Below are 12,818 nucleotides of genomic sequence, written 5' to 3'. Positions count from 1 at the left end.
TCGAGTACAGAAAAGTTGATAGAAGCAACACAAGGGTATCTTGGTACAGACATGCAATCAACTTCGACAACTTCCACTAGTGAGAGCGGCTGGATTTGAGAGGGACCTGACCTCTCAACATCTGAGTTCTCACCTCTTCTAGTGACCTACGTCTCACCTCTTGGCGCTATATAAAGCTCCATCCTGTCACTTCATCTCCATATTGTTTCATACTATGGAACAATGCTCTTCTCCAGACTGAGGGACTGACCACCTCAAAACTTTAAGGGTGATGGACTGATTACATCGTCTTCAAGTATCTTCTGCTTCTATCAACTTTTCTGTACTCGACTGAAGAAGCCTACTGTGTAGGCGAAACGTTTCGAAATAAAGATACCCAACTGTTGCATATGTGTCTTACCTAACAATATGTGTAGAGAACCTAGGATAACCCAAAAAAGTCAGAGTGACTTATTGAGGATATCTCTCCAGGATAGAACCCGCAGTAATGGATTTAAATTAGTTAAGTTTAGATTTAGAAAGGACATAGGAAAGTATTGGTTTGGAAATAGGGTAGTTGATGAGTGGAACAGTCTACCTAGTTGGGTTATTGAGGCTGGGACTTTGGGTAGTTTCAAATTTAGGTTGGATAAGTACATGAGTGGGAGGGGTTGGATTTGAGTGGGACTTTCACATCAGAGCTTATTTCTTGGGTGGCATTGAAAATTGGGTTGGTCAAATGTTTGTTAGTGGGATGAATTGTAAGGACCTGCCTAGTATGGGCTAACAGGCCTGCTGCAGTGTTCCTCCTTTCTTATGTTCTTATGTTCTTATGTCATAGTGGTCCAGTAGTTGTGAGAGGCAGTAGTGACCATCCAAGACCATGTCATAGTGGTCCAGTAATTAATTAGCATCTACTGGTGGCTGAGTAAGGTTAAACTACCTTAATTTACGTATGAGATAGAGATGCATAATCCCAGGCAGTGGAGTTAACCTCCCCTTCCTTGGATCAAGCCTCATTGTTGCCTTCCCGTTAACCCCCCTCCTTGCGGGTATAGCGCTCCTCTCTGAACCAAGACTTACCTGTGTGACGTCTGAGACAACTCTGACGTCATTGATGACGCACTGTGACGTCATCCATGATACTGGTTGTGATGTCATTCTCGTGAAATTTAGCCTCTTATATTTATTTAAGAGTGTTTTTGGAGTTTTTCTGACTTTTTGACATTAATATAAATTAATGCACATTATAAAGTAGTTTATGTACCCTCAGGATGTTATTTATATATAAAATGTTAATATTTGGCTTAAATCGTTAAAATTTAAGTCTGTTAAATTTTTGTGTTATGGAAGCGCACGTGATGTTTACCCGGGAAATATTAGAGGCTCAGTGATTAGCTACCTGTGCTTCACCTTGCTTCTAACAACCTTATTACAACCTTCACAACCTGAACACTTCCCTATGTTCCCCTCAGTTACGTCGAAGTATATCTTGTATACTTTTTCCTTTACCAGATGAGAATAAATAGGCGCAAATACCGAAAAAGTATCCAAATTGAGAGAACTTTATGATACTTGGATTGATATTGACGAAGGGGTTCTTGATCCGGGGAAGCAGAACAAGTTATCCTCCCTCGGATCAAACCAACTTGCCTTCCCTACACTCAGGCATCAGCACAACCAATACAGTTTTACCCCGCCCATAAAACTGCAGCAATAATAAATGTTGTTATCAGAGCGGTTGTAGGAGCGAGTCTACCTGAGCGTGCTTGGCTCAAGTGATGGAGTTATGGCAGAAGTTGTTCTCAAACCGCAGGAAAAATGACGTTAATAAGCTACACAAGCTTCCTGCCGCCGCCACACCCAGGTGAGACAACCACCCTGTGTCCTACACCCACCCCTGGGGTCAAACAACCCAGGAGCTGGGTGTATTGTCGTGTATAGAGCCGTTTTTGGCGGCCACCCAGGGGAAGTCAGCTGATTGTGACACCTTAGTCATGTGAGCTGTATATATACCCTCCCCTGGGGTGTATATATCCTCCCCTGGGGTGTATATATCCTCCCCTGGGGTGTATATATCCTCCCCTGGGGTGTATATATCCTCCCCTGGGGTGTATATACCCTCCCCTGGGGTGTATATATCCTCCCCTGGGGTGTATATACTCCCCTGGAGTGTATATATCCTCCCCTGGGGTGTATATACCCTCCCCTGGGGTGTATATACCCTCCCCTGGGGTGTATATATCCTCCCCTGGGGTGTATATATCCTCCCCTGGGGTGTATATCCTCCCCTGGGGTGTATATACCCTCCCCTGGGGTGTATATATCCTCCCATGGGGTGTATATATCCTCCCATGGGGTGTATATACCCTCCCCTGGGGTGTATATATCCTCCCCTAGGGTGTATATACCCTCCCCTGGGGTGTATATATCCTCCCCTGGGGTGTATATATCCTCCCCTAGGGTGTATGCACCCTCCCCTGGGGTGTATATACCCTCCCCTGGGGTGTATATACCCTCCCCTGGGGTGTATATACCCTCCCCTGGGGTGTATATATCCTCCCCTGGGGTGTATATACCCTCCCCTGGGGTGTATATATCCTCCCATGGGGTGTATATACCCTCCCCTGGGGTGTATATACCCTCCCGTGGGGTGTATATACCCTCCCCTGGGGTGTATATACCCTCCCGTGGGGTGTATATACCCTCCCCTGGGGTGTATATACCCTCCCCTGGGGTGTATATACCCTCCCCTGGGGTGTATATACCCTCCCCTGGGGTGTGTATATCTTCCCCTGGGGTGTATATACCCTCCCCTGGGGTGTGTATATCTTCCCCTGGGGTGTATATACCCTCCCCTGGGGTGAATATATCCTCCCCTGGGTATATATATACCCTCCCCTGGGGTGTATATACCCTCCCCTGGGGTGTATATACCCTCCTCTGGGGTGTATATATCCTCCCCTGGGGTGTATATACCCTCCCTGGGGTGCATATACCTTTCCCTTGGGTGTATATACCTTTCCCTGGGGTGTATATACCCTCCCCTGGGGTGTATATACCCTCCCTGGGTTGTATATACCCTCCCTGGGTTGTATATACCCTCCCTGGGGTGTATATACCCTCCCTGGGTTGTATATACCCTCCCTGGGGTGTATATACCCTCCCTGGGGTGTATGTACCCTCCCTGGGGTGTATATACCCTCCCCTGGGATGTATATGCCCTCCCTGGGGTGTATATATCCTCCCCTGGAGTATATATACCCTCCCTGGGGTGTATATATCCTCCCCTGGGGTGTATATACCCTACCTGGGGTGTATAGACCCTACCTGGGGTGTATATACCCTACCTGGGGTGTATATACCCTACCTGGGGTGTATATACCCTCCCTGGGGTGTATATACCCTCCCCTGGGGTGTATATACCCTCCCCTGGGGTGTATATACCCTCCCCTGGGGTGTATATACCCTCCCCTGGGGTGTATATATCCTCCCCTGGGGTGTATATATCCTCCCCTGGGGTGTATATATCCCTGGGGTGTATATACCCTCCCTGGGGTGTATATACCCTCTGGTGTGTATATACCCTCTCTGGGGTGTATATACCCTCCCTGAGGTGTATATACCCTCCCTGGGGTGTATACACCCTCTCTGGGGTGTATATACCCTCCCTGGGGTGTATATATACCCTCGGGTGTATATATACCCTCCCTGGGGTGTGTATATACCCTCTGGGGTGTATATATACCCTCTGGGGTGTATATATACCCTCTGGGGGGTGTATATATACCCTCTGGGGGTGTATATATACCCTCTGGGGGGTGTATATATACCCTCTGGGGGGTGTATATATACCCTCTGGGGGGTGTATATATACCCTCTGGGGGGTGTATATATACCCTCTGGGGGGTGTATATATACCCTCTGGGGGGTGTATATATACCCTCTGGGGGGTGTATATATACCCTCTGGGGGGTGTATATACCCTCCCTGGGGTGTATATACCCTCCCTGGGGTGTATATATACCCTCCCTGGGGTGTATATATACCCTCCCTGGTGTGTATATACCCTCCCTGGGGTGTATATACCCTCCCTGAGGTGTATATACCCTCCCTGGGGTGTAGATACCCTCTAGGGTGTATATATACCCTCTGGGGTGTATATATACCCTCTGGGGTGTATATATACCCTCTGGGGTGTATATATACCCTCTGGGGTGTATATATACCCTCTGGGGTGTATATATACCCTCTGGGGTGTATATATACCCTCTGGGGTGTATATATACCCTCTGGGGTGTATATATACCCTCTGGGGTGTATATATACCCTCTGGGGTGTATATATACCCTCTGGGGGGTGTATATATACCCTCTGGGGGGTGTATATATACCCTCTGGGGGTGTATATATACCCTCTGGGGGGTGTATATATACCCTCTGGGGGTGTATATATACCCTCTGGGGGGTGTATATATACCCTCTGGGGGTGTATATATACCCTCTGGGGGTGTATATATACCCTCTGGGGGGTGTATATATACCCTCTGGGGGTGTATATACCCTCTGGGGTGTGTATATACCCTCTGGGGTGTATACATGCCCTCCCTGGGGTGTATATATACCCTCCCTGGGGTGTATATATACCCTCCCTGGGGTGTATATATATACGCTCCCTGGGGTGTATATATATACGCTCCCTGGGGTGTATATATACCCTCCCTGGGGTGTATATATATACGCTCCTTGGGGTGTATATATACCCTCCCTGGGGTGTATATATACCCTCCCTGGGGTGTATATACCCTCCCAGGGGTGTATATGCTCTCCCTGGGGTGTATATACCCTCTCTGGGGTGTATATACCCTCTCTGGGGTGTATATACCCTCTCTGGGGTGTATATACCCTCCCCTGGGGTGTATATACCCTCCTCTGGGGTGTATATACCCTCCCCTGGGATGTATATACCCTCTCCTGGGGTGTATATACCCTCTCCTGGGGTGTATATATCCTTTCCTGGGGTGTATATACCCTCTCCTTTGGTGTATATTCCTTCCCCTGGAGTTTATATACCCTCCCGAGGGTTGTATACGTCCTCCTTTGGAGTGCATGTATCCTCACCTAGGATGCATATGCCCTCCCCTGGGATGTATATCCCTCATACCCTCTTGGGTGTATATACCCTTCCTTGGGATGTATATACCCTCCCCTGCAATTTATATACCCTCCCCTGGGGTGTATACACCCTCCCCTGGGGTGTATACACCCTCCCCTGGTGTATATACACCCTCCCCTGGGGTGTATACACCCTCCCCTGGGGTGTATACACCCTCCCCTGGTGTATATACACCCTCCCATGGGGTGTATATACCCTCCCTGTGGTGTATGTATCCTCCCCTGCAGTGTATACACCCTGGGGTGTATACACCTTCCCAGGGGTATGTATACCCTCCCCAGGGGTGTATACACCCTCCCTTGGGTGTATATACTCCCCTGGGTGTATATACTCTCCCCTGGGGTGTATATACTCTCTCCTGGGGTATATATACCCTCTCCAGGGTGTACATGCCCTCCCTGGGGTGTATATATCCTCCCTGGGGTGTGTATCCCCTCTCCTGGAGTGTATATACCGTCTCCGAGTTTATATACACTCCCCCGGGGTGTAAATTTCCCCCCTCTGGAGTGCATGTACCATCCCCTAGGATGTATATATCCTCCCCTGGGTTGTATATCCCTCATACCCTCCCTGGGGTGCATATACCCTCTCCTGGAGTATAAACCCTCCCCTGGGGTGTATATGTCCTCCCTTGGGATACATATACCCTCCCCTGAAGTGCATTTATCCTCCCTGAGGTGTATATTAATGTTCACTTAGCAGTAAGTAGGTACCTGGGTGTTAGTTACTTTACTCTTGCTGTCAGTGTTCACCTAGTAGTAAGTAGGTACCTCTGTGTTATTCACCTTATATCTGCTGTCAGTGTTCATGTAGGAGCAAGTAGGTATCTGGGTGTTAGTTACATACACCTGCTCCATACCCTCAGTGATGTTGGACCACAACCTAAGTGACCTGGGCTAAAGCCTGGGCAGGGGTATGAGCAGTGCACCTAACACCTGTGCCCACTATTCACCTAGGTAGGGGGTGGTAGCAGGTGGTGTACCTGTGTGACAGTTTGGGCTGGTTGGGTGTAGGGCACTAGGTACCCTGGGGTAGGTACCTTGGGGTATGTTTGACAACTCACGTGAGGGCCTCGTGCATGTGAACTGCCCCAGCTGCCAAGTATAGTCACATGGGTATGTGCCCCACCTGCTCACCCTCTTCCCTGGCCAGCCCACCCCCTCCCCTGCCTTGCCCTGCCCACCCTCTACTTTGGCCTACCCTGCCCATCCTCAACCTTGGCCTGCCCACCCACTCCCCAGGCCTGCCCAGGGTTTGCCCCTGCTCTGCCAACTCTCGCTCATGCCCTCTCTCACTAGTCCCTCTCAGTCTCTCACTAGTCCCTCTCCTTCTCACCACTACAATCTCACATCTCACTAAATACGCAATCACCATCACCCGTATATTCAGTGTATATACCTTGAAACTAGTGTATATACCTTATGAATTATTGTATTGAGAAGGCTATACTGTATTCGTTTTCAAGTTGGCGGCTTAGAAATGGTCGAGAATGGGCCAAAATCTTGACTTAAGTTGACCAAGGTTGGACCAACTTAGATTTGGTGTTAGTACTCACGTATGTGTGGCTGCAGGGGTAGTCATAGCTCCTGGGCCCTGGCCTTGTGTGATGATACTGAAGGTTGAGAAGTGGTCGTGGGTCCATGACTGAGGTGTTGTAAAGTATGGTGTGATCTTTGAAATACTCAAGTGTGATGTGTGGGCAGTATGATACTAGTTGCACTAGTATGTCTAGTACTAGTGAGGTGCTCTTGCCCCTAGCTACTAGGCTATGCCAGCTGTACAAGCAGTCATGTTTTAGTGGACACGCATTGATGCACACACTGGCGAGAAAGCCACTTGTCCCCCTGGTAGACCCGCGGGAAAGCCAGCCCCGTGTCTACCCTAGTACAGAAGACATGGCCAATTCTCTGCCGTTAAACTGGCCAGTTGATGGGGTCGTCACTGAGGATGATTGTAGCTTCGATCATAGTTGTTTAACAGTGTTTTTCAGTCCGCAGAAGCAGTCGGCAGCACCTCCGGCCCCGTTCAACCTCCAGAAGGATGGCGTCAGAGTCCTCTTGTTCCGCGAGTGTGACTCCCGGGGTCGCAAGTTGCTCTACGATTCCAAGACGGTGTTGCAAGTGCCCGTCGCAGAGATCCCAGCGGCAGCGGCGGCACCACCGTCTAGCAGGATGTCCTTCAAGAGCAGCTGGAGCAGCGGCCTTCGAGGCAGTGGCAGTGGCAGCATGCCACCCGTTGCCACACAGACCACTAAAACCCCTTGTCTTGGGGTTAAGACCTCCGCTGCAACCAACACCAGTTACAAATCTGATGCCTTTGTTGAAATAAGCAACGGCTATGGCTACCAGGTAAGCCTATCACACACCAGTCAACCCACTCATAGGAGACAAACTTATGAGAATATTTTGGTCTGAATTGGACTAGTTAATGGTCCAAGTTAGACTGAAACCTCTTGATAAGTTTGTCTACTATGTGCTGAGTATTTGTGTTGTTCCAGTCATGGTATTGTGACTTTTATTCTTTATCAATCATGTCTCACTTCTGTGACTCACATGAGTTTAGGTTAATATATCTTTATCAAGGGAACTCTTTGCATATGTATTACACAACTTCACTGCAGCACTAAGTTCACTCGACTGGCCCGAAGAATTTATTATTGACGGAGGTGTTGATGAACGGATAGAAATTTTCCGACAAAAATTACAATGACAGCAGGAGGCCTGGTCTCAGACCGGGCCGCGGGGGCGTTGACCCCCGGAACTCTCTCCAGGTAAACTCCAGGACTGTACAACAAACATTATGGCATAAAAATGAAGCAGATCACTACTAAGACAGTAGGTTGCCCGTGGCTTATGAACACCTTCCTTACATCCATAGGTAAGAAGTACCATTACGAAAAACTGTATAGACTGGGCTTTATAACCAAATAACTCGGTAAATACTACATGTCAGTCTTCACCAAACTAATAAGGAAGTACAAATAACTGTATTATTCTAAGAGATTCACTGAAACAAGAGGGTTAATAAGTTTATTTAGGTACAGGTATACATAAATATAGTTACATAAATTGTCATACATAGTAACGTGCGTAAATCACCCATCAGGATAACAAAAAAAAAAATCAGCAACTTGTTAACATTGGGATATAACCAGGATTGAAAACTCTCTCCCAAATCCTGGCTTCTCAAAAGTTGACCAAAACCAGAGATATTGTCCTGACTAAACTCAACAAACCACAGTTCATCACAACAACTAATAAGTTAAATGATTCCTTCTCCACCAAAGGATCAAGTCTCATTAACAAAATTCCAAGTGCTAATACCTGAGCGAGTAATTACTAGATGGAAGTTTCCTAACATCCCTCTATCTTACACCAAATGAGCCCAAATGATTATTAATTCATTCAAAAACAAGCCAGGAAATTTAGATCAAGTTCCACCACTGTTGTTGAAGAGAGCGACTCATGTCGTCTCGTCCACCATTACATTACTATTTAACAGATCACTAGAAACCAACACATTCCCAACATTACTCAAGACAGCAAGAGTTACTCCAATGCACAAAGGTGTATGATAAGATTTTGTTCGGATATTTAACCCCAGAGGGTTGATGTACTGCCTAAGAAAGGCAGTGCATTATTGAAGGACATGCTGTCTTATTTCCAATGAGGTCCTTAAATCATGTCCCCCAGGATGCCACCCACACCAGTCAACTAACACCCAGGTACCTACTTGCTAGGTGAATGGGACAGCAGGTGTAAGGAAAAAACGCCCAGTGTTAACATCTTTGCCGGGATTGAACCATGGACCCTCAGTGTGTGAGTCGAGAGTGTTGCCTACCAGGCCACAGGACAATCAGCTGATGTAAATAACCACAGTGGAACCTCTGGCCACGAACGCTTCCGAACATGAACAAATCGGTTCACGACCAAAAATTTCGCCAGATTTTTGCATCTGGTGACGAACACATAATCAGGTGCCGAACAAACAGCCTCAGCAATTTTCACATTTTTTTGCACGCGCCAATTTTCCCCACTTCCTGTTTGTGTACACCTATCAAAGACCCACGCCTTGTGGTTGGTCTCGGTCAGACATGCATTCATTCGGTGTGAACTCGAGGATAAGGAATAAAGTACCATCCTCTTATCCCCTCCTGGGTACTTGTATTAGAGAAAATGTAGTGTAGTAATGTGCTAACTGTGATATACACTCGTAATGCACCATAAAACTAAGTTTATTTAGGTATACACAAATACAGTTACATAGATTATCACACATAGCAGCATATGTGTAGAGATTCTGGGATAACAAGAAAGTCTGACAGCGACTTATTGTCTTTTTTTTTTTTTTCTTTCGCATGCTCGTTTTTGTCGTCTTGGAAGCAAGTTATTCATAAATTACAGTAATTATGACCGTGTTAAATTCAGATTAGCAATGTTTTATCAGCAGGTAGTGCACAATCAGCTTCTCGCAGTGCCAGTACCTGGCTAGGACTTGCCATATATGATTTTTGGTAAATATTTTTTTTCTCAGACAACACACTCCACCACTCTTCAGTCTGCTGCTGGACAACACACTCCACCACTCTTCCGTCTGCTGCCAGACAACACACTCCACCACTCTTCTGTCTGCTGCCAGACAACACACTCCACCACTCTTCACAGACCTAAACCTACTTACTATACATAACATTCACTCATACTACTGTGTATACTACATACACAGGATAATAATTTCTACGGCCATGGTGCCCCGTGGCCTGGTGGCAAAAGATTTTGCTTCACATGGTGAGGATCCATTTTTTTTCTCCTGGCAAAGGGGTGGAAACACTGGGCGTGTTTCCTTACACCGGTTGCCTATGTTCACCCAGCAGTAATAATGGGTACCTAGGTGTTAGTTGACTGGTGTGGGTTGCATCCTGGGACAAAATTGATCTAATTTGCGGGAAATGCTCAGCATAACAAGCGGCTTTCTATTTAGTAGTATGTCATTGATGTCAGCTATGGTTTGTATACCTTGTACATGTACTTGTAGAAATAAAGATATATTATTATTATTATTATTATTATTATTATTATTATTATAATATCAATCCTAATGTGAAACACTTTCATGATAGTTGCAACAGAACTCATAGATATAATACCAGACAAAAATCTCTGACATTCCCTGTGTCTGACTTAATCTTGGAAAAACTCTGTGTGTATACAAGGACCCAAAATCTTACATTCCCTACCTGATAAATCCAGAGTTTCTCTGTCTACCTGATAGCTCCAGAGTTTCTCTGTCTACCTGATAGCTCCAGAGTTTCTCTGTCTACCTTATAGTTCCAGAGTTTTTCTGTCTACCTGATAGCTCCAGTGCTTCTCTGTCTACCTGATAACTACAGAGCCTCGCTATCTATCTGAAAAGCCCAGAGCCTCACTATCTACCCGATGAGTCCAGAGCCTCGCTATCTACCCGATGAGTCCAGAGCCTCGCTATCTACCCGATGAGTCCAGAGCCTTGCTATCTCCCTGATGACTCCAGAGCCTCGCTATTTCCCCGATGAGTCCAGATCCTCGCTATCTCCCCGATGAGTCCAGATCCTCGCTATCTCCCCGATGAGTCCAGATCCTCGCTATCTCCCCGATGAGTCCAGATCCTCGCTATCTCCCCGATGAGTCCAGATCCTCGCTATCTCCCCGATGAGTCCAGATCCTCGCTGTCTCCCCGATGAGTCCAGATCCTCGCTATCTCCCCGATGAGTCCAGATCCTCTCTATCTCCCCGATGAGTCCAGATCCTCGCTATCTCCCCGATGAGTCCAGATCCTCGCTGTCTCCCCGATGAGTCCAGATCCTCGCTGTCTCCCCGATGAGTCCAGATCCTCGCTGTCTCCCCGATGAGTCCAGATCCTCGCTGTCTCCCCGATGAGTCCAGATCCTCGCTGTCTCCCCGATGAGTCCAGATCCTCACTGTCTCCCCGATGAGTCCAGATCCTCGTTATCTACCAGTATTTTCAAACTACCATACAAACACCTTGCCCTAATGTATCCTAACATCAGTAAAATATGATAACTATGTTACTGTGCTAAAGAGTTCTTTCTACCAGAAACAAAAACTTAATATTGTTATTCTCATTACCTGTGATCCTTACAATTTAACATGATGAATGTGTTAAAAATATGTTAATATTCTTAGAAATTCCCTTGTAGTCGTAGTTGCTATATTGTTGTTTATGACCCCCACAGTCTCTATATATAAACAATCAGTTAGCTATTGCTATTATTTTAGTCTTACTTAAGGCATAAGTTTGGCCGAAGTGCTCTGCATAACCTATGAACTTTCTGCTCATGGGTTATGCAGACTTGAGTTAGCAAGTAGTGTTTTAAATGTATTAAATGAGAGGTAGTTAAGTGAACAATAGTATAATTTTCAGTATTCATTAATACTTTAAACTGATTCAGTGATCTTCAGTTAAGTGGGATTTCTTAGCAGTTTCAAATTGACTCAGTCTTCAGTTTATGGAAAGATTGGAAGAGATGAAGATACTGGAAGTTAATTAGTTTCAGTAGAGATATAATGGAACAGGATGGGTAATTAATTTTCTATGGGAGTTTAAGGACAACTGGAAGAACAGAGATAGTGGGATGTGCTGGTTATGTTTGGTACAGCACAGTGTTGCTTTAGTTACGAGATGAGGTGATTTTTATCAGTAGCTCTAAATTGATTGGCAGACAGGGGGAACCTTTAAATGATTCAGTTAATGAATTCCAGATCTTAGGGACTTTTATGTGCATCAAGTTTTTTGCAAAAGGTTGAGTTGGACACTGGGGATGTTAAGTAAAAGGACACAAGTGCAACTAATGTGACATTTTATTGTGGCAACGTTTCGCTCTCCAGGAGCTTTGTCAAGCGGCTTGACAAAGCTCCTGGAGAGCGAAACATTGCCACAATAAAATGTCACATTAGTTGCACATGTGTCCTTTTACTTTACATATTGTCGGTAATTCTACCAACTTTATTACACTGGGGATGTTGAAGAGTTTTGTGTCTGTGTATTATTGTAGCTATCAAGAAGTTTGAGAGGAGGGTGTGTGTGTGTGTGTGTGTATATATATATATATATATATATATATATATATATATATATATATATATATATATATATAGGTAGTAGGTTGGTAGACAGCAACCACCCAGGGAAGTACTACCGTCCTGCCAGATGACTGTGAAACAAAAACCTGTAACTGTTTTGCATGATGGTAGGATTGCTGGTTTCTTTTTCTGTCTCATAAACACGCTAAGATAACAGGGATATCTTGCTACTCCTACTTACACTTTGGTCACACTTCATAGACACGCACATGCATATATATATATACATACATCTAGGTTTTTCTCCTTTTTCTAAATAGCTCTTGTTCTTTTTTATTTCTTCTATTGTCCATGGGGAAGTGGAAAAGAATCTTTCCTCCGTAAGCCATGCGTGTCGTATGAGGCGACTAAAATGCCGGGAGCAATGGGCTAGTAACCCCTTCTCCTGTATACAATTACTAAAAAAGAGAAGAAGAAAAACTTTATAAAACTGGGTTGCTTAAATGTGCGTGGATGTAGTGCGGATGACAAGAAACAGATGATTGCTGATGTTATGAATGAAAAGAAGTTGGATGTCCTGGCCCT

General features: G+C 45.7%; 1 protein-coding gene across 4 annotated transcripts in view; it reads left to right on the top strand.

The window, feature by feature from the left end:
• Positions 1 to 1,391: 1,391 nt before the first annotated feature.
• Positions 1,392 to 12,818, top strand: part of LOC128694192 (folliculin-interacting protein 1-like) — a 63,677-nt gene continuing 52,250 nt past the window's right edge. The window contains exons 1-2 of one of the 4 annotated variants that reach the window (XM_070093779.1): positions 1,392 to 1,846; positions 7,135 to 7,502. In XM_070093779.1, coding sequence (XP_069949880.1) covers positions 1,801 to 1,846; positions 7,135 to 7,502 — 414 coding nt within the window. In that variant the 5' untranslated portion in view covers positions 1,392 to 1,800. Of the gene's footprint in view, positions 1,847 to 6,332; positions 7,503 to 12,818 lie in introns of those variants that run through there. The other 3 variants (XM_070093778.1, XM_070093777.1, XM_070093780.1) reach the window with 3 other exon arrangements.

The sequence above is a fragment of the Cherax quadricarinatus genome, chromosome 43 (genome assembly GCF_038502225.1).
Source record: "Cherax quadricarinatus isolate ZL_2023a chromosome 43, ASM3850222v1, whole genome shotgun sequence".
Classification (NCBI taxonomy): domain Eukaryota; kingdom Metazoa; phylum Arthropoda; class Malacostraca; order Decapoda; family Parastacidae; genus Cherax; species Cherax quadricarinatus.
Note: the sequence above shows the minus strand (reverse complement) of the source record. Positions and strands in the feature narration are given on the sequence as shown.